Raw genomic sequence first — 27563 nt, forward strand, 5'->3', positions numbered from 1 at the left:
GATTGGGTTGTAAAGTACTCTCGTCCTCTCTTTACTGTACCAGGAGAGAGTCATATATATGCATGGTGATGACAATAACGAGCTCACGAACGTGGCTACATGCATATAATGTACATTATATACAATAAAAAATATTCTTTAACACACACGACTCATAAAATCTCTCTTCTCTCTCAAAAAAAAAAAACTTGCAAATACGTGCCTGTTAAACAAAAGGTGCAGAGGAATAACCTCCACCGTGTACTTCACAAGCGAAACATCAAGGAGGCCAAGACCTGTATCTGATAGGTTATCCGAGATCGTGTCTCCTTATTGGCCCCACCCCTTACGAAGCTTGACAAGCGCACTGTAAATCGATCCCACAAAACACCAGACCTCAACTGATTTGAGCCACCCGCAATTCTCATCCATAAGGACGAATTAAGGCGTCTCTGGTGTTTCTTCTGATTAAGGAGAAGCCTAGGGGGTGGTCCATTTTACCACCAACACCTAGCAAGCAGAATTTTAGCTTCTTTCAAACTTTTTATCCTCATTGAAGCACTTTTTAAAATATTACCATCAAAACCCCTTTTTTTATAGAAAAAAACACTTTTTCATTTCAGATGTCACGAAAGTACTTCCCTTGAGCAACACCAAACACACAGAGTCACATCAGTAAAATGCCGGAATTAAAGCACAGAAGCAAACAACATCAGAAGACATCAGAAATATTAAGCTAGTGATATTGCTGTAGTTAGACCTCCCACAAGCTAGCTGGACACTCATACTTGTCAAAGCTTCTATTCTCAAGGTCATTGTAAGCCACCCTTCCACGAGAATCCTACGTTACAATCTTCCCATCCCTCGGTGCTGTCGGCTCGACCTCAATCAACAACTTTAGAACCCATTTATGCATTCCCGGTTCTGACGGCTTCTCACGCAACTCAACTACCCTTTTCAACTCTATGGCTACAAAAGATACTTGGTCTTGAGAAATTGCTCCAAAAGTGTCAACTTTGATGCTGAAAGATAGTTGTCTGATGTATATATGACTCCAACAATGATATGCGGTTGGGTGCTCTCGCTCCTTGATCATCTCAAGGTGAATATTGATGGCAGCATGGCAATGGATGGGAGGTCCGGAAGTGTTGGATTTGTGATTAGAGACAACTTCGATAGGTTGGTCACAGCAGAGAGGCCGTTGTACGCCAGGACTTACTGTAGTTGGGGCAGAGCTTCGGGCAGCCTGGGAGCGCATATCCTATGCGAGGCGGGTGCACCTCGAGGGGATTCATCTATAGTACTCGATTGGATCCGGAATACGGACAAGTATGGAGATGGTCATCCTTTTATTCGTAAAACTCACAGGTTGGCTATGAAGATGAACGAGTTCCAGGCAGTACATGTCTTTCGGAAGGCGAACAGGGCAGCAGACTGGGTCGCCTCCTACGTTGCACGGCATTCCGGAGAACTTCTTTGGAAATCCATAGTAGAGTTTCTGTTCTCATTCTACTTTTTACTTTATTCTGATTTGACAGGATGTGCTTACGTTACAGCCATATAAATTGACGTTTCAAAAAAAAAAAAAAAACCAATGATATGCGGTGCGAACCAACGGACCAGAATGGGGGAATCTCTGGCATATCTCCAAGAAGAGGAACCAAGAGTAAAGAGCAATTCACATCCGACCAAAAAGCTTAGACTACCGACCAAGATGGGTGATTGGTGACGGGCACTCGATAGATGTGCTGGAGGATAGCTGGGTGACTGATTGGCCGATTTGTCGTCTGCCGACCATGGTGGACTCTGCGAGACTAGCCGGGTGTAGGGTCAGGGATCTGCTGGATTCTGAGGGGAGTCATTGGAGGGTGGGGCTGATCAGGGAGGTGTTTGGTGAGCAGTTGGCGGAGATGATTTTGGCCTTGCCTATTCCCTCTGGAGGGGTGTCGGATAGGCTGCTTTGGACTCCGACGGGGCGGTCGTGGGTGAGGGCCAGGGATCTTTGTGCATTGTTCTGCAGGACGCCAGCGCGACAGATTGAGGGAGGATGGATTTGGAGATTACGGATTCACCCACGGGTGGCACTATTCATCTGGAAAGTGGCGTGGGGATGTCTCCCGACGAGGAGTTTGCTTGTTCGGCGTGGTATGGGGGTATCTCAGTTTTGTGAGACGTGCGGTGATATCGTAGAGACTATTGAGCATGTTCTCTTATTGTGCCCTAGAGCTCGACAGATTTGGCAGTGCTCTTCGGTTCCCCTGATTGATGCGGTAGTCTCGACACAGGATCTGCTGCGGATGCTGAGAGATTCCATGTCTAGACCCAGGTTGGCAGCAGAGGGGATATTGAGGGCGTACCTGTCTTACCACATTTGGTTGGATAGGAACGCAGGCATATTTGAGGGGAGGCGGGGGCTTCCGAGGATGGTGGTGGACAGGGCGGCGCGACATGCGAGGGAGGTTATGGTGGCTGCCACTGAGTTTTCTTCTGGGATGGCCAGGGACATCTGGGGTTCTCCTTTCGCTGTTTCAACGCCCCTGTTTGTTACTGTCTCTTGGGTTCCCCCACCCCTTGGCTATCTCAAAGTAAACTTCGATGGCAGTAGGTCATTAGACGGGTTGACTGGAGGGGTCGGCTTTGTGATCAGGGATCACGGTGGTAGATTGGTGGCTGCAGGTGGGCGTCGGACACCTGGGATTACAGTTGTTGGTGCGGAGCTACGGGCTGCTTGGGAAGGGTTATCCTATGCCAGGCAGGTTCTTGGCGTCGAGAGGGTGTTCCTCGAGGGAGACTCTGCGGTGGTGATCGATTGGATCCGGGGGGCGGACAGGTACGGCGACGGTCACCCCCTCATTTGGGAGACTCGGAGGATGGCTCAGACGATGGTCGGTTTCCAGATTGGTCATGTGTTTAGAGAGGCGAACAGGGCCGCAGATTGGGTCGCCTCTTTTGTGGCCCGGCATTCCGGGGATGTTTTGTGGACGTCTACTGTAGACGCTCCTTCTTCTCTGTTGTCTTTTATTTCTACGGACATGGCAGGCTGTACTTATGTTAGATCTATATGATTGAGTAGCCGTTTTTTACCAAAAAAAAAAAAAAAAAAAGCTTAGACTACATGGGAACGTCCCTTTATTTGTAGACCCCACGTGGCAGCCTCTGTATCAGCCAACATGAGACCGTAACAATCCCTCAACCTCGTGGCATGCTTATCACAAATTGGCGCCCACTTGAGAGGGAGCCCAACCATGCCCAAGTCTTATCTGTTCTCGTATTCCAAAATAATACTGACATGACTGAGAAGCTCGCAATACGAAGCTTAGGTTTTGATACCACCGGTCACGGACTTTGTCCAAAAATTTTAAACCATCCGGAGGTGGACCAACCCATACATGCAAACCCAATACTTTTTGCGATGGGGCAACCGTACCATCCGGAAGGGGCTCAGAGATGAGCCGAGCTTGCGTCGATGTTCGCCAAAACTTTCTTGGTAAGCAAGTCGGAGAGTCCTGAGATTTCTTGCAGACCGAGCAGCGTATTTAAAGTCGCCTGCTCGAGCTGCGACAACTTAGGCAGTCTATTATTAACGGCGACCCGCGGCGAACCCCAGGTCGAATCAACCCTCCACGACCGCTCAGAGGAAACAAAGAAAAATTTGCGCTTCCATCCAAGAATGGAGGAAGGCGCGCATCGAAAGAGTGAGCAGCCTCTCCGAGGAAAGAAGTACCACTACCTTTTATCCACGAAGTTAGCTTTCAACATAAAGCATCTCCAGAAAACATTGACCGAGAGGGCTAGATTATGTGTAAGGCACAGGACGATGAAGCCCACTATCATCCTCCATAAATTCGAGACGAGCTGTGCTGGGACTAGGTGGTAAGCCGTTAGGAGCTCGTTCATGAACCCATGCATGAGAAACCTCAGCCTCGCTCGGAGTGTATTTACGTATACCCCAATCCGACCCTCAGGAGGATCATCAACTCGAGCCCTGGGCCCTGGAGCTCCAGGGTGAACCCGGAGGGAATAAAGAACTGAACCTGAATTTAGACCAGTTCCTCTTCACCCATGGTTGAGTCAATCTCGTACAGGTCATGACTCCCATCGAGCTCGGCTTCCTCCGATGATGAAGAAACTCGGGCTCGAGATAGGTCCACACCAAGTACAAGGGCTCTCGAGGGCGACCCCATCGCCTTGCTCACAATAAAGCAAAAGAAGACTAAAGAAGAGCCCCTCCAAGCAACCAAAAAAGGGTGAAAGCACCTACCTAGAGGTTTCACCGGAGAAAACGAGAAGAGGAAGGTCACCAAGAGGAACGCCGAAAATCTCCGAAATGCTCCAAAGGCTTCCCACAGCCGCTTCCTCTTCAGCTGATGTGGCGACTCAACTCATTCAAGCTCACTTTACAAAGTACTACCAGAAGCAATGAGTCCTTGATAAGCCGCTTGGCTGATGTGTAGGATAATCAATAGTCCAGCTACTACCTTTGCCCAAGCTGAAAAGCAACTCAACCTCGGAAGTCGGGGAGCAAATGATAAAGGGCAAAATGGATCGTCCAGTCCACAACAAAAGGGCTACCCAATTTCGGCCCAACAGACACCAACACCAATCGGACGTGTCCTTGGTCTGACCCAGAATCAGCCCGACTTCGAACTCCACCGAAAGCTCCTCCGACCTTGGACATTCGCCGATCCGCCCCGGCCAAGCTCGGGGCACCTTCCTCATTCGCCGACCTGCCCCGACCAAGCCTGGGACGCCTTCTTTATTCGCCGACGTGCCCCAGCCAAGTTCGGATCGCCTTCTTTAATTATACACCCCGACTTCCAAGCTCGAGGCGCTTCGTCGGGCATACCTCGACACCCGTCAAGCCAACCTCACCAAAAGCACAATGCAACCTCTCAACGAGTTCGGCCTTACCGACGGCCGTACCCATGTGCATGCCCACACCCTACTATGTGGCATTGCAACGCCACCATGAAATACTACTCTGGCCATACCCTGCCAACGCCTTTCCGTTCCCAAGAACGGACTCCATTGTGCACCACAATCAAATCCTGGCTGCGCGCCACCCCCACTCACGATGGAAACGGGCCATGCCCTGCCACGGCTGTCAACGCATTACCGTTCCCAAGAACAGGCCATACCTCTGCTACCTAAGCACTCCTACCGGGACTATAAATAAAAACCAACATGTAATACCTGGGGGACTTTTTGGCTGGATATACTAATCCCCACTCTAACTTGATCGTCAGAGGGCCCTCACCGGAAACACCGGTGAGGTTTTGTGCAGGTACACCGTCGGTCGTAAGAGTTAGTTCTCTCCGTCTTCTTCCACACTCCGGCAGCTCCCCCGACTCCTCCAACGTGGTCACCCTCAGGCCAGATTTGAACCACAACAGGTTGGGTATATAAGTTTGGATGTAGCATTGAGGTAGAAGGGCATCAAAAATAGCTGAGTGAAAGAGAATGTTGTTATGGAATCTACGGAAATCCAAATTAATAGGCGCCACATAATATCAGTAGCCAACTAATGCCCAAAGTTATTCTTTTTCTGGACTTGTATGGAAAAATAAAAGAAGACATGAAGAGAATAATTGAAGTGAGTTTGGCGACATAATTACTTGAAGTGCAAATCAAATTGATGCCCCAAGATTGATTGCAAAGGCATATTCAGTATTTTTTTTCCTCCTTAAGTGACTTGCATTGAGAGCTTCCTTTAGGCCTTACAGCTCAGTGGCATGATTAAGATCTTCATCTGGAAAGGGATTTTGCTGCAATTTGGCAGGAACACCCACCAAGATCGCAACAATGGCTATTTGTGGTGGTGTATCATGCTAGCCTATCATCTCTGGTGCCCATGTCTGTCTTGCATGATTGAATGTACAACTAATTCTTGATGAAAATATGATCTATCATTCTCCTGTGTGGACTGTCATCATTTATGTTGAAATTCACTGGGATTTGCAATCAATTCCAAGAGTAACACCCGATGCTCCATTTGTAAGGCACACATCCATTTTCAGAATAATCAGTAAATTTCTTATTGTAAATGGAAATCTCTGCCTGCATAGCACTTTTTCTGTTAAAATTATTTTTAAACCATTAGCAGTTTAGTGTTCTAGCTGATTTCGAGGAAAATAGGATAGCAACCTGTAGGTCGAGGATGTGGTCGCCCTCCCACGCCCACTGCCGCACACGCATAAATCTTATACTTCATTCTTTGTAGGAGAAGAACCCTAGTTTTCGAGCGAGCGGTGACCCTGATGACGATGGAGATTGTTAGAGTAAGTAGCTCATATTGAGCGGTCCACTAGTATTCTAATAGAATGGAGCAAAGCAACGAAATATGCTTATCTTTAGGATAATTATATAGTATTTTATTTTATCAGGGATGCTGATAGGGATTAGAAAATTATAACCCTAGTTATTTTGAGAGAGAGTGGAAATTACAGTCGTTTCACTCCCGTGAACGTAGGCACATTGCCGAATCACGTAAATCCTTGTGTTTGATGTTTTCTTTTTCTCTCTCTCTCAATTCTTCACATTGTTCTGCATCATTGTACCCTGTGATTTGCGCAACAAAGATGATGATAGGAAACATCATCATTAATATTTATAAAAGATATCTCTTCATTTTTCATTTTTACTTGTAATGATTTCCTAAGATTCCAAGGACAACTGAATTCTTTTTTTATTTTTATTAGAACCTTCAAATTTCTTAATTTTATTTGAAAGTTAAACCTGGTTTTGTAACGTGGCAGTTAATAGTAAGCTAAGTTGGCTTCTAAATATGTCTTAATCAAATAAGTTGGTGCCTGCAGCCCTGAGTAAAGGTAAATCATAGTTGAGATGTATGGTGGATGGCAAGGGGCATGCATATATCATGGTGAGGATGCTCCCACAAGATAATGAAAATGCTTATTTTCTGGTGTGCTAGTACATCATCAATCCGGCAAATTGAAGACTTGTCATGCATCATCAGAAATTTGCACCATCCAAGTCTTCTTTCCTCCTTGCATTATAAATATCCACAAGAGTCATGATCGCTGTTTGAAGAGCTCTCTTTCTGACGGGTTCCCCTAGAACTTGCCCTCTCAAACATCTATTCCACGGTATTCCGATGATGAGCATTCGTGAAGCTATCAGAATTTGGTGTTTCCATATTACGAATACCATGCCCGTTACCTCAGTCTTCTGTAATCTGAAATTTCTTTGGTTGTGTTAGGTGATCTGTGGTACCGGTATCGTCACATCTCTCATTCCTAATGAATCTGGTCTCTTCGTAATAGTTCTATAGTTTAGCTGATTATTTAAGAATGAAGACCCCTGAAATCTCTGGAAAGCCTCTCGTGTAAACCATAGCAAATTTGCAATGTCCTGGCCAAAAACTCCACTGTCGGACCAAAGAAGAACAACATATTTTCCTGCCAAAAGATGTCACAGAACGAGTCAAGGGATCACAAGCAACCTGAATTTCTCATGGCAATGTCTTTTGATGCAAGGCAATAACCAGAGCACCTCAGCTACTCAAAATGGTGTCGACCTTTTCTTAAAAAGATCAACCTCCTGACAGCCTGACATAGATAGCAACCTCCTGCCATCAGCCTTTTTGTTCCTCAAAAGTTCTGATGGGTTGAGATAGCAAGACAAGCCAGTTCAGACTCAACCGTGGACATCTTCTCCATCCGTCTTAATCAATGTTGTTACTCCGACTAGACCTCTGAAATCAAATTTTTAATACCATGGCAGCTCTCCGACCACGAATTGCATATATGCACCTATCCTTGAATCGAAAGCAACACACCTTGCGTCTGATGAATTTTATACATAAAAAATTGCATGGTTTCGTGCAAAGGTCAAAATGCTTGTTTACCAAATTCATCTAAGAATCACAATCAAGGATGACCCTCTTTATAACTTCTCAAATACATGTTGGTAACAAGTAGAAATCAGACTGATGAAGATGACAAGCCGAAATTGCGATGGAGAATGCAGATGAGCCCATTTCCCAACCAAACTAGGTCTACCAGGACAACATTGGGGTTTATTCACCCACAGCTGCAGAAGCTATGCTCCACTTGCATCAGAATGGTTCAGTGAAACCATCAGTATCTCCTTAATCTGATCATTTATCTTCTTCAAGAAACCATGATATTTTGATAATTGATTCTCACACTTCGCTACCTTCTTCTTGGCAATTGCACTTCTGGAGAAGCACAGAGCAGGTCCTCGTGACTGAATTTCAGTAATCGGTGGCCATGGTGCAGTTTCATTTCAATAGTCTAAATTTTTGTACATTTTCATATAAATTATGTAGCTCGAGGACCTTTTTTCTTTATTTACCAGACACTATAGTTGATGTATATGATAAACAGCATACCTATAACTAGCTTCTCTGACTCGCTTCAATAGGAACTGTAACTAAATCTCATGACTCTTTTGTGCAGAGCAGTTGAGCAGCACGTAGATCAACTTGAAGCTTGATAATATTGTTGAGTTGTGCTGTAGTACACCAAGTTTGCATGTACAATCACGAAAAGGATTTGTAGATAGGAAAAAACGCAAACACAATAACATGCAAAATGAGAACCTTTTCATATTGTTTCACCAAAACTTGAATGCTCTCCCCAAATAAACCACATATCGAAATGGACACACACAGAAATCGCTTGCGTAAAGGTTTTTAGTTTTTTACAGCATAACAGGCAATACTCATCCACAAATTACGTGTGGCAAGAAATCTCCTGAAACCTATCAGTAATTCCCGAATGTTTCAGAAGATTTCGAAATTGTTATAAATTTCAAACGATGGTTTTGGAAATTGATTAGTCAACTGACGTGAAACGTGGTTTCATCATATAGCATGCACAAAGCAACCTGGGTGTTTAAGTGACATCAAATCAATGCAATCTTGGTTTAAGCTCATCATGAATTTTGCTAGTACAATACTTGGCGGCATTTATATGCCTGAGTGAAAGATGCATCAAAATGCAGCGAAGGAATTTCAGCCTTCCAAACTGCACCAAACAAATCGATTCTAAATACGACATGGTCCTGGTTAAAGCACATAGAAAAATTCTTATATTCAGTGATACACCAATTCCCATGGACCAACAGTCCACAACAACCGTGATTAAGAAATACCAACATCGGTAGTTTGGAGCCTGGGGAGATTCCTTCATGCAAGGACCATCATTACGCTCTCTTGCTTTTATAAAATACAATATAATCTAACTATATCAGACAGCATTCATGGAAATTATAAAACACTGGGTGTTTTCATATGAGGAGTGCATTAAACTTGAACTGGTGAACCTAGAACTTTGGCCAAGAACGATGGAACAACATTTAGATGCAAAATTAACTAAGTTAATGTAATAGCATATTCTAAGCATTTAAATGAACTACTCAATAAAATAAAAGTTGCAGACTCTTCTAGGTGTATTTGTACCCGTATAGCATGAAACACCGATTTTAGCAAAAAAATAAAATAAAATAAAATAAAAGTTAGGATTCAAGCAAATAGAAAATAGACTATGGACACAATTATTGTTACATTGAGAAGTCACCGGAAAATGGTAAGGTGGCACATCTAGAACGTAGCAATCAAGTGTAATTAAGTTTTCCATTAAAGCAAGTAAAACTATCATTAAAGCCAGCATGGATACCCAGATTTCACTCCAAATAAAAAATTAGACTGAATCTAAATTATTATCAACTTCCAAGTGTCACTAGAAACATCAAGACCACTTAATGTATTTAGAAGAGTTATACTGCATATGGCAACTCATGCCAACGGTAGAGCAGACTGAATAATAAAGATTGATGGTAACATTGTTTAACCTCAATAATCGAAAAGATCTAAAGAAGAACCAGATAAGAAACCAACGACTGTTATTAAAACTAGATTCTTTAGTCAAGTTTGGTAGATATCTGTCCGCATATTAAAAGACAGCATCTGCTGATCCATTTACAGCCCCGTCCATAATCCATACTGAAACTACTAGGAATGATAAACTATGACAACATGTTAACAAAAGGCAAAAGCATCATAACCTCCAGTGAGATTTTGTATGACTTCAACTGTTCCTAATGAGACTTTATACCTTGATATCTATGACCATAGAGACCGAATGAAACTAGCTAGAAAAAAACAGAGCTTTGAAAGCTCAAAGCCTTCTGCATCAGAAAAATTATCTGGCAAAAGATCAAACTCACTCTTCCACCACATTCACCAGTTCATACTCTACTAAAGATAAATTATTGTCCTCCTTTACTGTAAAAGTTGCTGGTTCGCTAACCTCAACACGACCCCACTTGTCGACTGCCAGCCTCATTGACCCCTTGAACATATCAATTTTTGCATTCCGCAGGATCACCGTCGTGCCAGCTTTCATCAGATCAACTGTCAATTAATATAAGCAAAGATTATTCCAGTGACAAAAGAAGATTGCATGCTTTCAAGGACTAAATCTTACATAAATGCATGAATTGATGTTGCATTCTAGATTTTTAGATGTTCTTGTTTCACCATATTATAAGTACCATAAGATAGTAATTGTAACATTATGAACTGCCAGCACCAAACCAAAGAACAATGAAACCAACCTAAACACATCTCTAATGCTTCAAACAGGAAAAATAACTCTGAATGATGCCTCATGACTTAATGGTTCTCGTAAGCAAAATTGCATGTGGCGATTGGTCAAGTCAGGTTACACTGGCTCATTATACATGTGCCCATATACAAGCACACAGGTACATATATCTACATTCATATGGAGGTGCAGTTATAATATAAAAATAGTGTAAAGAGAGGAATGTAAACCTACACCGAATTTAGTACTGGTGATCAAAATTGAAAATCTAAACTATTGGGTATGATCTATAAGCATAAGACCTACTTCCCAAAAAAAATTAAAAAATGTTTTGGAGACACATAAAGTATGCATCAAATTGCCCAAAAAATAAACACACTGTGTCACCCTATTGTAACTATACATTCAGGGCAACCTGAAACCCAGGCTACGGTATCCAACAAGCGTGATCTTTTAAACAGACATTTTAGGCTTTCTCAATCACCAATATTGAATTTGTCAATGGCTGCAAAATGTGAAATCCTCATTTTAAAACTTTATATTAAAACCGCAACTTGAAGCCAACCCACTTATAATCAAGTTGAGAAGGCAGACATAAACCTGACTAGCGTATTTCATAAGAAACCCATCAATGCAGCGATAAATAAATTTAAAAGAAAAAGAACATGAATGGGCCAAGCCATTGTTGAGGTGTTCGCTTATAAGAGAGGCTTGCGGAGGCCTTTGTCATAGCCTTGCAGCGTTTACAGAATTACAGTGGCCCATGCTTAAATGCAGTAGCATCAAGCCATAAAAGCTGGTCAGGAGGATTAGGAAGGGCAGAGACGGGTTTTGTGGGTGTGTGGAAGGGGGAGCAGTGGGCTTCAACCCTGTTGGAAGAGAGAAGTGTGACGTATGCCTCCCAGACTACCGACTCTTGAACTAATTTAATGCCTCAGCTGCCCACTCTAACCATATAAATTCAGTTGGCAAAACCAACGTGATAATGAAAACCTTTATCTAAACCTGATTATTTTAGGCTCGTTAGTGTAAGTTGTTAGGTCCAGTTTAAAAAATTGCCATTCCTAGAAAAGTGCTTTCATTGACCAAGAAGTACAAGTTTTAGCAACAATTTAAATTGACAAACAACTAGCTTCAAATTTCACCTGCTCAAACAATTTGTTTTTCATATCAATGAATTGAAACTAGCTGCTTAAACTCGATTAAACATTTATTCAGAGGCTTGAGCATATCAAAACTAAAATTGTTCGCGCGGCCATGTGCATATGTGCCTCCTGTATGTATGCAAGTGTATATATATAACATTAGAATATTCGGGATGTGAAAAAATGGGAGGTAATGTAATTTGTATAGATAATTAATATCTTAAGCATTAACAGAGTCTTTATGCAGAATAAAAAAGATTTTCATGATTGACCTTAATGAACTACGATATATTAGTGAATACCCATCACAAGTGTTCCTTGCAGTTTAACTGCTGCTTCCTGTAGCTACTTAGACACCAATGGCTGAAAGCTGTCAAATGATATGTCCAAAAAAAATATATGCAAAATCCACTTATTTGTTCTTTGCATTTCAACAGTCATGCAAGAATATCAATTTTTTTGTTTTTCCTTGTGAGAAAAGCTACAAGAACCATATCCCTCAGAAGCATATAAACAAAAGTTATCAGGAATCATGCATTGCTCATAGACATAACACAAAACAACACGAACAAGTTGCGCCATTTTACTGAGTTCACCAGAGTTAAAGCCTAAATGTAGGTGGCATTTTTTACAAGTTGTGTACATGCACGCCCATATACGAATCAAAGAAAACCAATTTATGGGGCATTTAGAAATTTTCAAATAGGGCCCAGTACTATAAATTATTAAGTTGTGACTTAAGCACTCAACCAGGACCACACACCACAGGATGAAACTAAATATCAAATTTAGCAAACTAAGAATGTTAAAAAAAACCATCTCACACCTATAGATTTATAGTAGAAGTCAATTTGTTAAGAAATTTTTATGAAGTTCTGATTGAAGAAAAGCAGAAGTACACCAGTTCATGATCTACTAAATAGTCAGACTCCACCCAAATTTCTAGATAACTTCGATCAATTAGTTTTGTTTTTTTCCTTTCCCCTCTTCCAACAATTTTTCTCCCAAAATAGTCTGACTTTCCAAATTTCCAAGAATTCAATCCTACATGGAACCAAAACTTACTCTAATCCTGCAAATAAGCAATGCTGCAGAAAGAGGCATTCTATATTTTTTTAATGTTTCCTTTTGTTTTAGAGGATCAAGATGGTCGAGCATTTATTGAAAACAACGGCATAACATCCACATCAACTCCATCCATTCGATTTTTTTCTCTACGGGGCATTCCAGTAAACTCGAAAGTTTATAGGTCTCCAACGTTCGTAAGAATACCAGATTAAAAGCAATAATGACCTTTTGATAATGCAAGGTGACACCTTTCTGCCTGCCAACGGTCATGCAGATCTCGTGTAACAAGAATACGTATTCGATCAACATCAATATAAGAACGTAGAGGGCTTTCTGTGCTGTTCCAGAAGTAGAGCTTCTCTTACGCATAAAAAGACAATAATCGAAGGAATCTCTCTATAAACCCTAAACAGAAACAAACTAAGAGATCAAATGCAAACCTAGCGGTTACACACGAGTTCTTTCCGATCTTGAGACCAAGAGACCACCTTTACGGCGTCCCATGATTCTCCGAGGCAAGATCTAAGGTTCGGATCTAAAAATCTAGATTATAAACTCCATGAAGAATATTTCAATGCAAACAATGGCTTGGAATGGGAAAAGGAAAGGAAAGGACGACAATCAAACCCTGGTCGTTGCGGGCGGTGAAGACGATGGTGCCGGTCTCGTCGCCGACGACGCATTCGGCGATCCGTGTCTGGCGGAGGTAGGCGGAGGCGGCGCGGCCCTTCTGGAGCACCGTGTTGGAGCTGATCACCTTGACCGTGAGCGTGTGACCGCCCGTCCCGGGCTTCAGCTGGTCCACCTTCGTGAACACCGGCTTCCTCATCGCCGGCTTCGCCGCCCCTCCTTCCTGCTGCTGCTGCCGCCGCCCCCCCACCGTCGCCATTCCTGCACCCTCCGAAATCCTAACCCTTAAAAATTTCCAAGAACCAAATCAAAACCCAAACCCTAACCCTAACCTGGAGAGACGAGGCAATGGAATTAAATAGACGTCTCTCTCTCTCTCTCCCTCTCTCGCCTTTTGGGAATTTGGGACCGCATTGGGAAAGAGGAAAGGGCCAGGGCGAGCTTTGGTCCAGGACTGCGGTTACCATTCCCCTCGGAACAGTTAAAATTGAGTCGTGTCTTCACCGATGGATGGTTATGATCAATTTCTTTTCCCGATGGATCGTGCTGAGGTGAAGGAAAAGTTCTTATTTATCCTACGCCGAGGTATAACTTAATCGGTCTCGTGAATGGTTAACGGGCTGGCTGCGTTTATGTTTGGTAGTGTGAGCAGCAGTTTCAAAAAGAAAAAGAAAAAAGAAAAAAAAAAAAGAAAAAGAAGAAGAAGAAGAAGAAGAAGAAGAAGAAGGAAGGAAGGTTAACGGGCCATACTACGGAGCCCAACTAGGACTCCTAACCTTCCTTACGTGGCACATGGAAATTGGCAAATCTGACGATGTCAAACGGATAACTTGAGTCCCTTTCGATATTTGGTGCAAATATCCATTCAGCTCGTGCCACGTAGTTGTAGATAGCATGGGCGATGGTTTCTCATCCGGTACGTTTACGAGAGCGCTCTTGGCTTGGGTCTGGTGGGTGCGGTGCATCAATTAGAGCAATCCAGTAAATTTCGTGGTCATTGACCAGCCATTGACGACTTTTCGTGTCGGATTCCTAGTGGTGGGTCCACGTTTATAAAGTAATACTTGAGGGTTAGTAAGTCAATCTGGTCCATTAATTTATCATATCAGAGGGGGTGAGTGAATATCGAAAGATATATCAGAATGGATTTCTTTTTCCCGGTACAAGATTACAAGGGTCTTTATCAAAAGTTTTGAGAGCTTTTGTTGACCGTTGTCTAACCTTCATCATGTTTCAGCGATGGTAGTGTAATGAAAATAACAGTTAATATTTGATTTTTTAAATAAAAGATTTGCAAACTTAGTTGTAGCTTAGTGGCAGCCACAGTCTTGCTCATATGCAAAAGGTCTTTGAAAATGCCTGGCCTTCCCATGCCTTTGAAAAAAAATATTTGACACCTTCACTGTCAATCTGATTCAACAAGCATGTGAACATTGGCCCTGATATTTGGAGGGGGGAAGGTTCATTTCTTTTAATTTCTTATCTAAGGAGAAGGAAGAGGGATACTCCATTGCATCATTATGTTGCAAGTCCAGACTCCCAGAAAAACACCATCTAATTGAATTTTAAAATATTTTTTTTGGGTAAAAACGGTTACTCATCTCATATAGATCGAACATGAGTACAACTATTTAGATCACAGAAAAATAAAAAGTACAAAGGTAGAGGAATGTCTGATACGGACGTCATGGGATTTATTGCTAGTATGTTTGCAGCTATGCATTTGATTCCTCCTTAATTTTGATGAAGAATATTCACAATGTAAATAGTAGATTGCCTACATGTCTCAATATCGCTAAAAAAGGTTTTTAACTAGTAGTTGACAAGATCATGACCATTCATCAAATACTTCTCTCACTTGAATCATAAATATGTATTGTAGGCCTATTACAATCATTAAATGCAGCAGCTTGTGAATGAATTTTATCATCGAGCAACCTCTTGATGCCATTTATGAAATTCTTACATGGTATACTTAATTGCTATCACAATAGAGATGATGGTCCTCGTTTCTTCCTTCTAATTGCTATGCAAGAAAATCACAGATATTAATATTTGCGAGTTAGTAATGTTTTTTTTTGGAAAACTAGGACTAGACAAAATTGATTTGAAAAATGAATGAGGGCAGGAATCGAATCCAATTCATTGACTACTAACCCTAATAATTTTAGGTTTTTTCGCATTAATATCTTCCTAAATATCGAATTTTGCATGAACATTCTTTCAAAATTAATATTTATATGTATACCCTTGTAAAATACTTGCTTTGCTATTCTACACTTTTTTATCATTATTTTTGCATATGTATGTACCCATAATGCCGTTTAAAAATTAATGGTTTTAAATTAAAATGACTAAAATATTCTTAATGGGTAGATGTGTAAAAAGAAACATTTATAAGCCAATCGCGATGGAGGACAAAAAAATAATTTCAAAATTCTATTCTATTTTTAGTTAAAATAAATATGATTTTTATTAACGGTGTTAGAAGAATCGTTATATTAGGGCTTTTGTGCAAAAACAATGTTTTATAAGGGTACAGAAATAAATATAAACTTTAAGAGAGTATTCATGCAAAAAAAACTCATAATTTTATATAGTATCCTAATCTGCAATCTCTTATTAGTAGTAATTTTTCAAATTATTTTAAAACAAACAAAATGCTTTATCATCCAATTGAGCAACGAATACACCAAGCAACCTTGCATTACATTTCCAATAGAAAATAACCATCGTCTTAAGTAGCCATTGTTATAGCATGGTGTTATAGGGCGCATTTTTCCTGGCTTATTAGGCTTTGGAATCCACGACCTATGCATCTTCGAGAACTGAAAGCGACATTCCAACATTCGGGTCTTCAAATCTTCGACTAGTAAAACAATGATCACTTATAGACAATCCCTTCTGTAGAGGATCAAGATGAGCTCCACGGTACCAAATTGACTGAAAGGGACAAATGACCCTTAAATTATACTAGTCAGCAAAGGCGGACCAGTTCTTGACTCTTCTTCGCACGAACGGCTCAAGTCTTCCGGCGGGTAGGAGGTTCTCGCACCGAAAGGCACGTGCCTCACAAACGGACAGAGTTGCACAGCCTGGCGTGCAATTGCAGGCGCACCCTTATCTCGAATATTATATCATAAAAAAGTCATTTTATATCCTTTAAAATATTATTTCTTTAGTTATTCAGAAGTTTCCCGGAGTTGCACCCACCAGTGGGCTCCACGTCTTTGTTATTCTGGTCTCACTTTGGGTCCGACAGGAATGTTGCCTTTTCCGTTACAGAGTATGTTTTTTACAGCAAAACCTTGTCTTATTTCTACCGTCGATGCCACGTCAGCTTGCGGACACGATAAGCGGAAAACCAATGGAAACCCTATTGTTTTGCCCTCGACATCTTCAACGCTGGATTGGAAGAAAAAATCCAGAAAAAAGGTTGAAGAACTACCAGAAAAAAAAGAAAACAAAATTGGAGGAGGGGGAGGCGAGAAGAAGGAGAAACGGGGAAGGATCCCTTCTTTGGGTGAGGATTTGAGGAATCGAAATCTCTGCAATCCGATCCTTCTCCGCCTTTGTGCTTTGATATTCGGTCAATGGATTCGGATCTCTGGATTTCTCGCCTCGCCGCCGCCAAGAGGCACTACTCGCGCCAGCACCACCAGAACTCCCAATCAGGTCTCCAATTTTGCTCCCTTTCCTTCGATTTTACCTTTTGGTTTGGGAGTTCTCGTAAAAATCGCTCCTTTGGTACGGTTTCTTGTTCATGTTTCGAAAAAATCTCTTTTCTATGAGTGCTTTTGTTTTAAATAATGTAGATCGTTTCTTGCTCGATGATTTTGAGATGGAAGAGGAGGTCCGGCCGGATTTCCCGTGCCCGTACTGCTACGAGGATCACGACATCACGTCTCTGTGTGCCCATTTGGAAGACGAGCATCTTTTTGAGTCCAAAATCGCCGTGAGCATCCAATTCCTGTTCTTGTGTCATCAGATTTCCATGTTGTTCCATACTTTTTAGCTGAAAGATGCCCAAATTTGGATTGATTTGATATTAATTGTAAAAATGCAATCTTTTGGCAGGCTTATAATTAACATTTACAGGTTTTAAAATGGATGAAGGAATTCATGCTACAGCAATAACTCTTATAGTGGTTAAAAAGAACTATATAAATAAGGTGACAGAAAGGTCTAATTATGATAAAATGATAAGCGTCACAGTGCTGAAATCATGCTATTGAATGATGTGTATGTTGCGCACCTTCATGCCTTATTTTCCTTTTGTTCTCTTTATATTTTCTGTGCTGTGTGGGAGTCTAAGGTTTTGATGGTTTCGTTTCATCAAAAAGGTAGGGATAGTTAATGAGTAAAGTTGATGGTATTCTAGTTCAACTACTTCTTCCTTAATTTTTCCTATCATATCTTTGTATTTGCTTCATCGATTTGTTGGAATGGTGATTCAGTCAATGCTCCATGAATGCAGATACAAGAGTTGCGAAAATTCTATTAAAATGTTCCATTAAAGTTAGTGCTGAACTCCACTAGCCTTAGACAACCTAGATTTCATTTGTATTAAAAATTTTGCAGAAAGGTTAGGTTTAGATATTCGATCAATTTTTGTCATAAACAAAGTAAAACTTATGATTGAGCATCACTTCTTCTTAGTTGTTACGCTATACAAGAATGGACAGGATCATCTCACATGAGCAATGCATACGCCAAGTTAGGTGCATGTTAAAGATTTCACATAGGTTTTGGAGAGAGTCAAGATATCCTCGACTTCCGAAGGTCTTTGAACTTTCCAAATTATTAGCAAAGGTTTGCATCAAGTTCGCAGCATCACAGCACTCTACCAATTGGGTTTTCTGGAAGAATGGAATATCTTTCATTAGATCTTGAATGATATGTCACCATTTCCAGTTTTATACGTGATCCTTCATTCAGTTAACACCCTGACTTCTTTATCATGCTTGATTCTCACTGTATCGCCGTTGGCCTGTACGAAGGACTGCTATTTTACACTTTCTCTAATTTACTTCTTCTCTGCTATTTTTCTGCTCTGCCGACTGAACTGGTTCTCTGCAAATGTTCAAAGGTCTCAACATAATATATGATGATGGTTTAGGACCATGTCTGTATTTATCTGATACCACGGCAGCATTACTTACTGAAGGAGTGTCCTGCATCTAGAAACATTATTTTGCAGCCTGTGTGTTCACTCTTGTTCGTATGTATCACATCCATAAAGAATATAAGCAAAGAAGAAACCAAAAGAGAATAAAGACAATACTCAATGTCTTGTTAAAATCATTATAGTGGCACAATATAGTAATTAACGAGAAGTAAACTAAATGGACAGTGCTTTTGTAGAAGTATTAATGAACTGAATGTTTTTGAACTGTTTCTGGCAAAATTACTAGTGATGCTAATGCCTTGTGAGTATTACCTACTCTACCTGGTGAATGTATGAACTTGAAAACAGGATAATAGGGCAGACAGGATGGTTTCTGATTGTGCCATATATAGTCCACCAACTGTTTCACTCCAATAAAGCATAATATCGAACTATATGGATTAACATAAGCTAGTACTTCATCAAGAACTTTCAATGATCTCTCGGAGTTTTGCCATGCTATCCTTGTACTTTTGTCTGCCAGGTTTTGCTTATTCCAGTCACTTTGTATATGAGGATCCAACTAAACTGTAACCAAATCAGTTGGGCAACCTGATAGAGGAATTTGCAAATCATTATTTTTAGTTAATCTTTGTACCTTTTTATACATGGTCAATGAGACTGATTGTTTAGGTAGCCCTGTAATGCCAAACAGCAATATTAATCAGAACTTTTATTTTTTCAGCCCTGCCCCATTTGCTCTGCTAAGGTTTCAAGGGACATGCTGAATCATATCACCCTGCAACATGGTCATCTGTTCAAGATATCCTTTTCCATTCACAAATTCTACTATCAATTGTCATGATCCTCCAATGCGCATATAGTGTTTTGTTAAACAGTAAGTCCAATAAACATTTTCTTTAATGAAGAATTACTTGCAGAGACGTCGAAGATTACGTAGAGTTGCTATTCCTAACAGCCAGGCACTTTCTTTGCTGGGGAGAGATCTACGAGAGGCTCACTTACAGGTGCTTTTTGGAACTGGGGGCCACTGTTCTGGCAGCACGAATGCATCGACCGCAGTTACTGATTCACTTATTTCTTCGCTTGTTTTGAATTTCCCTACTACTGAAGTAGAGGAAGCTGTAAAATCTTCTGTTCCCACTGCAGAGGATACTTATATCAAAAAAGTTACACCTTCACAAACATGGAAATCAAGGTAAAATGAGAAGTTTTTTTTTTTCTCTTACAAATGGAAGTGCTGCTCACAAAACTTCCTGATATGTCCATTTCAAAGCTTTTAACATTCTGCAGCTTGATATGTTGCCTACTTGTTAAGGACATGAGCTTTTCGAAGGAGGTGTGTCTTTTATCGATCTGTGTGTGAAAGGGGAAAATTCTTCTGCAATCTTTTTTACATAGGATTTGGTAGACAGAAAAATAAGTGTTGCTTACACTCTATTTTTGTGCCTATCAGCACTGTGAGAGTGCTTATAGCCATACAGTAGCTGTTTGATAGTCTTGACCTGAATCCTTTGTATAAGTACTTTTTCTTGCACGCTCTTTGGGAATTTCTTGCTTTCTGGTGATCAACAAAATTTACTCCAGCAAGTACTCTTATCTTGAAGAATGTGTTTTTATTTTGTTCTTTTGCATATACTGAACCACTCCTTTGTTACCTATTTGTCTAGCTAGAATTTTTCCAAGTTAGAGGTACTTGGGGAGTTGCTTCTCAGTTGAATGAGCTCCAATTGTTTGACTAGTAAGGATGGCCCCCCTAGTCCGCAATTGGTCTTTTTGGTACCGTGGCAAGATCCTCTCTTGCCAAAGTTGCTTTTACCCTAGAATTCTTATACCAATTCATATAGGGTTAACGCGAGACTGAAAGCAGACCTAGCATGTTCTTAAACTTAAGTGGAGCATACCTTGACTGATGCAGCCAGCCCAATATAGATGAGATAGGGCTTCTTAGCTAATACCAAGATTATTATGAATCTTTCTGGTTGAAAAGGATAGATGCTCTGATTACTTGGTTTTCTTAGGATAATATTCATATTGTCTGTTCAAGTACTAGATCAGCGAATCACTCTTTTACATTGAAATTTTGAATGTTGATATCTATTCAGTAATCAGCATGTCTTTTTGATGTAAAGAATAAGTAACATTGCTTCATATGCTTTTTCCTTTTTCTTTTTTCTTTTTTTTGAGTTATGCTGGTGACAGGAGTCAAACATGCGTATCAAAGTTGATGTTCCATTTTACATGTAGATTCCATTATTTTGGTATAGGCTTTTGAGCTTTAGTTAAAGGGTTTTATTACTAATGGTGAGCTAAAATAGCATCTTCAAACCAATGTATTAAAAAAACTTGGGACCTGTATGGTTAGCTTTTTCTCTCATCATAATATCAAAAATAAATTGATTTATCATGCTATAAACCAGCCAAACACATTAAAAGGTACAATCACTGATGTGAACAGGCTACAATTATTCTTTTTTAGACTGTGTTGTGTCCTGATATACATGTGATGCTATTAAAGATATAGCATATTCAGTAATTTGGATCTAGAGAAATGCTGCCTAGGGTGACAATAATTTTTACAATTTATATCATTTGCTTGCAAGTGTATCCTGTGCATGTCATGCAAATGCTAATTGTATTGAACTCTTAATCATCTTTCTGATGTTACAAGATGTAGAAAGCAGAATACTCAGGGAAATAATTATCAAATGGTGCAGTTATAACCTGTTCTGCTTATTATTTGTTCTGGTGCATAATTCTTCCTTTAGTTGGAAAAGCAATTCATTCCTCAAATCACTCAATAAAAAAATCTTTCTTTTTTTTGTCATGCATGTGTTGAACATGGAAATAAGATTTATTTTATACATAAATACACTTGGTCTGGACTTTGACCATGTCCCTTAAACCTCCTCACAGCTCATGTTTTTGTCATAATATTAATCTTAAACCCTAGTTCTCTAATCCACGATTTTTCTTTTGGCAGTTTCGATTCTTCTCTGAGTTATGAGGAGAGGGAAAGAAGGCGGAAACAGGCAAATGCTAGGGCATTTTTTGTGCAGGACCTGCTTCTTTCAACTCTTTTCGGTGATTAATTGAAGCAGGGATGGATCGACTGTTGGCAAATGGATCATCGGTGATTCCAATTGCCTTCAAATGCATAAACTATGAACAAATGTTTCTTGGTAAATCTATTTTTATCATAGGCAGTTCTGGGGTCCCAACGGCTTAGGAGTTTCTATTGATGTTTAAGGGACAGCCCAGTTCAGCCCTTTCCTATGTTTATCTTGAGGCAGTTCCCTTTTTTTTTTTTTTCTGAGGTTGTTATCTTAAGGCAGTGTTGGTGGAGTCTTCCATGGATGCTGCCTCTTGAGATGTACCAAAGTGGATGCTCAGCGAGTAATCTGGCCATCATAAATATTGTTGGTTTTAACTTTCTGAGGGGAATCCCCTTTTTTTATTGTTGGTGTCCGCTTTTCTCTTCTTTTCTTTTCCTTTTTCCCCTTTATGTTGTGGTTTGGTGGGTGGTGGTTGGGGGCTGCTGTTGGGTGGTGGTGGTGGTTTCCTTTAGCATCTGTTCAAGCATTCTCTGCATTCTTCCTCATTTGGACCACAATTTGCTTATAGAAGTTAAGAAGAAACGATTGGGTGAGTCATCAGATGAGAAAAGCTAGATAGAAATTATGTACGGAAATAGATTTCCTGTGACTCTCTCTATTTCCAAGGATTTTTGCTATAACATTCTTCTATCTTGGGTGCTCGGATTAGAGAATTTATTTTATCTTATGCTCTCCAGGATGATATACTCAAAAAATTTATTATTATTGTTTTTGTTATTGCTATTTTTAGTATTATTACTATAATTAATGTTATTACTATTACTATTATTATTAGTGTTATTAGTACTATTACTTCTTGCTGCTATTATTATTATTTAAATTATTATAAATAAAGGGTTTTGATATTGTAACTTATCTACTCTCTTTCTACTAATGTACAAATTGGAAGAGGCTTTGAGACTGACCTCCAAAGATGAGGCTCCGGCTACTATGGATGGTGGTTTACCTAAGACATGCTCTTTATAGGCATCACAATGGAGGGGCTTTGTCTCTGCATCAAGACCCTCCCTCTATATGCATAAAATTAAAAAGAAAGAGAGAGCAAGTAAATGATAGGTTAGCTGGTCAGTTATCTCGAGTTCTCCAAATGAAAAAGGAGAGAGATTAAGAAAGCAATTAAATGATAGGTTAGCTGGTCGGTTATCTCATGTTCTCCAAATGAAAACTTTACAAACGACGAATGCTAGTCACTGACAACGCGCTTAAGTAGCTATTGCGCACTTTTTACGCATGCACGTCTCTAGTTTCAAAGAGAAAGATAATCTCCTTTCCTTAATTATCCACTTCAAAGGAAGGCTAATGTTGCCAAAACCCATATCCAAGTATAAGGTTTATCTTGTAACAAGAAACTATTTAAATTCTCAAAATCCAAACATTTTTAGCTTTTTGAAAACCTAAGCAACTCATAGACAACATGGAGTGCTAGGATGCACTCTTTAACTGCTGCAACATGGCACCACACCCTCTTCAAAATTTAGCTTCTGCCAAGTCTCAAAGCTTCCAATTATGGCCAAACTTAACGTCCACCACAATTTTTTTTTCCCCTGGAGGCTGGAAACGTGCATAAGATCACTAACATTTCTCTGATCTCTGAAAAACTGAAATGATGCAAGGGAGGGAAAAAAGACTGCTGTGAGTTGAAATCTGGGTACCCTTCACAGTGTAGATCTTTTAAGTTTCGCCCTTAAAACACCTAGATGGACCAGCTTATTCGTGCAAACTAACTTTACAGCGTCCACCTCAACAAATTACAGTTTACATTAGGAGCCTCTGTAGTTTCCAGAGGTAGATAAATGTCATTATGCCTTTAAAAATCTCTTTCCTTCTATTTTACTTCATCCAGTATATAGGTTCAGAGTCCAAAACTATGAAATGAAGAGTCTTCTATGGCAGCATATTTGTCCATAACCTGGCTAAGAGAGTGGAGGAGCCCTTCCCTGCTTCCATTGTTCTCTAACATCCGAACAGAGGAGATGTGCTCTGTTTCAGAGGAAGGCCGCTGACCTGAGAATGGGATGATTCCATCCCCGTCCCATCGTTTATCCTTCATCTTCTCTTCCTTGGTTCCTTGTACATAGCTCTCTGTACTCTACTCTCTTGTCAATCTTAATAAACTTATGGGAGGAAGTGCTTTACCTCCTCTTCCACTCAAAACAAAAAAAAGAAGAAGAGAGAGTATTACGCAGATTCACTGGCCTTGAAACGTGCACTAACAGCAAAAATAAATGAAATAAAATAGGCACATTTGGCTTCCAAGTAGATATACTTAAAAGGCTTACTGGATCAACAAATATATGAGTCACACATTAGAATCACCTCCCTCCACACTACATGAACAAACAGAAGCATAAAGTGACCAAAAGAAATAAGAGAGACTGCTTAAGTAACCCAACTTTCAGTCATTCCAGATGCCTTGAAGCAGGAGAGCTGAGAACAACACATGAGAGGGCACAAAGCCTTCTGAAAAAGAGCAAGACATGCTGATCAAATTCTTTAAGCTGCACAGACTTGCTCATATGGAACGCGGACCCTTTCTGGACCCGCGATCATATCCTCCCAAAGCAGATCAGAGAGCGCAAGCGTTAGTTCTCCAACTTGTCCTGCCAAAAACAAGGAAACATTAGATCATTGAAACAGCAAGTTAGTATATTTATTAATTTCATTATATTTTGGTGACGAGCAGTTCAATATGTCAGAATAATAGTCATTACCATCTCCAATGGGGTGATCATCCCATTCAGTGATAGGTAATATGGGAAGCCCACTTCCCACATACATCATTTCAGCTGAATCTTTCGCTTCATTAATTGTTATTTCTCCGGTATTCACACTTTTAAGAAGTCCCTTCTCCACCAATTTGGGTGCCAGTGCTAGAAGCCTCTTGGCAGTGCACCCACTAAGGATCTTATCAAATGAGGGAAGAAGCAGCTCTTTGCACTTGCTTATGAATGCAACATTAACATTAGGGCCCTCTGCAATATACCCTCGCTCGTCGACCCATATCGAGGCAAAGGCACCCTTGTCTTCTGCTTCCATTTTGGAGAGAACATTGGGAAGATAGTTCACATTCTTCATGGTAGCAAACAAAGGAGGTTTCATTGGTACAGTGGATGTAATAACTTTCACGCCTTCCTTGCACTGAGAGTAGTCGTCATCGATGACTACAGCATAGAATGCAGGTCCTGGACAGCCTTCTGATGATAGCAAGAAATCTCCAGGACCTGCTGTCAACCAGTATCTGATCGAGCCCTTTTGACACTTTGATGCTGCTGTCATTTGAATAAGTATGCTCCGCAAAGTTTCACGAGGGAAAGGAGAAGTAATCTTTGCTTCTGATGCAGACCTCAAGAATCGGTCCAAATGGGTATCTAGTTCATATAAGTATCTGCAAAGGGTAAGCAAATTTAATATTCAGAAAGAAGAACATCTTTAAAACATTCTTGACCATTAGAATTTGCAAAAAAGGCTTGTATATTATTTATCAATAAAAGCCATGGGTTATTTCACCTGTCCATGATATCCTGCTGCTTCTGTATCTTCTATAAATGATAAACCTAAATTGAATCCATGACGTTATTGAGCAACAACTAAATGACCTAAGGGAAGAAATCCATGAATGTGAATATTTATCTCCACCAGCTATCAAGAAAGAAAGTAGTAACATTGTTTAATCATTCACTTTATGAAAGGACCTACATTCATCATGTCCTATTTCAATACATCTCGTTGAGAAGTTATATTGACCACTTATTTGTGATTTTTACTAATTTAATGACAGGAAGATTAAATAATAATGAGAATCTGTAGGAAAGGAGCGAGGATCCCTGGGAGCACATATTTAGTCTTATATTGGTTGAAAACTAGATAGATTTTGGGTACTTATACAGACTGATCATAATATTTATGACTAGATTTAGACTCTTAGAACGAATAAACCGAATTATACACAAGTATAACTTTGTTATCATATTATCAAATGTTGTGCCCACCCATGCATCCATAAGCATAGTAGTATGCTGGGTAGATCTTGGGTATTGTAGAGAACCAAGAAATCCTGTTAAAATATTTGCAAAAGAAGAGAAAAACAAAAGAAAAGGAGAGATAGAAAAGTGATTTTACTTTTCTATTCTATTACATTTGGTACATCTCAGGAGTTATATATACCTATGTACAGACTCCATATAAGAAAAATAATATAGACTGATACAGGATCACACCAATAAAAAAAAAATTCTATGGGTGATACAGGTTGTTACGTAATCCCTAAAATCACTAGCAAGATCATGCTAACAAAGAAAAATAGTATAAGTCCATACAGGAACACACTAACAAAAAAAAAATATTATGGGCCGATACAGATTGTTACGTGATTCCGAAATTACACCAACAAATTCCAATAAGACCTTCCAGATAGCCTTTTTGTAAGATCTTCAGTTGTTATAAAAGGCATACCTAAAAGTAGTTTAATTATTGTAACTATTAGAAGTAATAAACCTGATTATACACTAGCTTAGTTATCATATTATCAAATGTTGTGCCTACCCATCCATAAGCATAGCAGTATCGAAGACTCCATGTCCTCTATGAACCATGTGATCATCAATCGGAATAACCATCGTGGCCGGATCAAGAGTAATTCCACCAAAAATGCTAGAATACATTGCAGGGTATGGTTGCTTTTCCACAGACTTCCATTTCTCTTGCAGCTTCGCCAACACCTAGCAAACAGACAACCAAGAACAACAAAGAAACAGTAACTTCTTATGGAAGATGTGATCTGCGAAAGAACAAAGAAAATCTCTGCTGTAAATCCTGGAAAATCAAAATGCAATAAGAAAAGGTTCGCACATAAGCTAGCATGCCCTCCCATTTTATGCAACCAAAGGCCTCAAGGCCGAATTCCTTGGAAATGAACCCGAATATGGTTTGTTACCACCCTACAACTTACATCAAGAATGTAATTTTACACTCTGCGCATAACTAAAACCATGATTTTCTTTTTTCTTTTTTGATGAGGCAACTCGATCTAACCATCAAAGCCATCAAACAAAACCAGATTCTAATGTTTTTTTTTCCCCACCACAATCACTTCAAACTTGAGGAATATGGACAGAAGAAAAGTGATAGGCGACTACACCGAAACAAGTTAAACGAAATCAACTCAATTTTCAGAAATTTGGAGATTTCGGTTTGACCCAAGGCAGCGTGGAATTATAACAGCGTAAAAAGATTCAATTAGTTGACAAGTAGTGGGATCAAGAAGCAATCAAATGACATGCCGCAACCATGAAAACCTCACACACAAACGAACCACATATATATGAAAGCTATAGAATGTAAAGGATTGTATTTTATCAACCTCGGAACCCGACGAGTAAACCGGAAGGCGGAAATCGGCCCCCCCCTCGTCTTCCACTGCTGCATGAAAAGACGCATAATAATTAACAACAGCTCAGCTCGTGTTCGAAGGAATGAGTCAAAGAAGAGGAGAGACAGCATGCCTGGTTTCTGGTCGGAAGAGGAGTTGGAGGAGCTGCCCATGGCGAAGACTTTAGTCGGGAGTGATGAAGAAGAAGAGACTTTGGGGCGGAGGAAAGGGGTATCGGTTTTAAGTTAAGGGAGATGGCGTCGCGTTTCACTAGTCCAGTAGTAGATGAAAGAGAATTTGACGTCAAACGTAGCACACCGTTTGTTTTGTTTGCTTGTTTGTTTGGTTCCGTTCGCTTTCGCTCTTTTTATATTTTTCTGTTCTCAAGTAATCTTTCAAAACCAACGTACGTTAGCGGAAAGGACAGGAAACGAGACAACCAAGCCGGCCATACACGCTAACGAATGCTCTCTCGATATTCTGTGGGACAAAAGGCCAATAATGCATTACACGGGCATGATTGGCCCATTGATCCGG

The 27563-nt window shown here is 40.2% G+C and overlaps 3 protein-coding genes across 5 annotated transcripts; 1 reads left to right on the top strand and 2 right to left on the bottom strand.

Annotated features, from left to right (window-relative positions):
* Positions 1 to 9850: 9850 nt before the first annotated feature.
* On the bottom strand, positions 9851 to 13872 carry LOC103702472 (uncharacterized protein At4g28440-like). The gene is made up of 2 exons (XM_008784917.4): positions 13412 to 13872; positions 9851 to 10378 (listed from the first exon to the last, which is right to left on the bottom strand). The coding sequence occupies exons 1-2, from the start codon at positions 13671 to 13673 to the stop codon at positions 10188 to 10190; spliced, it is 453 nt and encodes a 150-aa protein (XP_008783139.1). The 5' UTR covers positions 13674 to 13872; the 3' UTR covers positions 9851 to 10187.
* A 2914-nt stretch (positions 13873 to 16786) lies between these two features.
* LOC103702473 (protein DEHYDRATION-INDUCED 19 homolog 4-like) lies at positions 16787 to 21999 on the top strand. 2 transcript variants are annotated; one of them, XM_008784918.4, is made up of 5 exons: positions 16787 to 17089; positions 17230 to 17369; positions 19267 to 19344; positions 19457 to 19740; positions 21526 to 21999. In XM_008784918.4, exons 1-5 carry the CDS (start codon positions 17008 to 17010, stop codon positions 21632 to 21634), a joined length of 693 nt encoding a protein of 230 aa, XP_008783140.1. In that variant the 5' UTR covers positions 16787 to 17007; the 3' UTR covers positions 21635 to 21999. The 2 variants fall into 2 exon arrangements, with proteins under 2 accessions (XP_008783140.1, XP_026658545.1); XM_026802744.2 differs by lacking the exon at positions 19267 to 19344 and having other exon boundaries at positions 19463 to 19740.
* A 1881-nt stretch (positions 22000 to 23880) lies between these two features.
* On the bottom strand, positions 23881 to 27359 carry LOC103702576 (D-amino-acid transaminase, chloroplastic-like). Of its 2 annotated transcripts, none has more exons than XM_026802746.2 (5): positions 27160 to 27359; positions 27018 to 27073; positions 26201 to 26376; positions 24370 to 25043; positions 23881 to 24258 (listed from the first exon to the last, which is right to left on the bottom strand). In XM_026802746.2, exons 1-5 carry the CDS (start codon positions 27197 to 27199, stop codon positions 24152 to 24154), a joined length of 1053 nt encoding a protein of 350 aa, XP_026658547.2. In that variant the 5' UTR covers positions 27200 to 27359; the 3' UTR covers positions 23881 to 24151. The 2 variants fall into 2 exon arrangements, with proteins under 2 accessions (XP_026658547.2, XP_017697165.2); XM_017841676.3 differs by having other exon boundaries at positions 27018 to 27076.
* Positions 27360 to 27563: the final 204 nt, after the last annotated feature.

This window comes from Phoenix dactylifera, chromosome 8 (assembly GCF_009389715.1).
Source record: "Phoenix dactylifera cultivar Barhee BC4 chromosome 8, palm_55x_up_171113_PBpolish2nd_filt_p, whole genome shotgun sequence".
Classification (NCBI taxonomy): Eukaryota; Viridiplantae; Streptophyta; class Magnoliopsida; order Arecales; family Arecaceae; genus Phoenix; species Phoenix dactylifera.

Coding starts and splice junctions, on each gene's coding strand:
- LOC103702473 (XM_008784918.4), top strand. CDS start 17,008: ATGGATTCGGATCTCTGGATTTCTCGCCTCGCCGCCGCCAAGAGGCAC. Junction 17,090..17,229: donor CCACCAGAACTCCCAATCAG/GTCTCCAATTTT, acceptor TAAATAATGTAG/ATCGTTTCTTGCTCGATGAT. Junction 19,741..21,525: donor TCACAAACATGGAAATCAAG/GTAAAATGAGAA, acceptor TTCTTTTGGCAG/TTTCGATTCTTCTCTGAGTT.
- LOC103702576 (XM_017841676.3), bottom strand. CDS start 27,199: ATGGGCAGCTCCTCCAACTCCTCTTCCGACCAGAAACCAG. Junction 27,077..27,159: donor CTCTTCCGACCAGAAACCAG/GCATGCTGTCTC, acceptor CTTTTCATGCAG/CAGTGGAAGACGAGGGGGGG. Junction 24,259..24,369: donor TGATCACCCCATTGGAGATG/GTAATGACTATT, acceptor TGTTTTTGGCAG/GACAAGTTGGAGAACTAACG.
- LOC103702472 (XM_008784917.4), bottom strand. CDS start 13,673: ATGGCGACGGTGGGGGGGCGGCGGCAGCAGCAGCAGGAAGGAGGGGCG. Junction 10,379..13,411: donor CACCGCCCGCAACGACCAGG/GTTTGATTGTCG, acceptor ATTAATTGACAG/TTGATCTGATGAAAGCTGGC.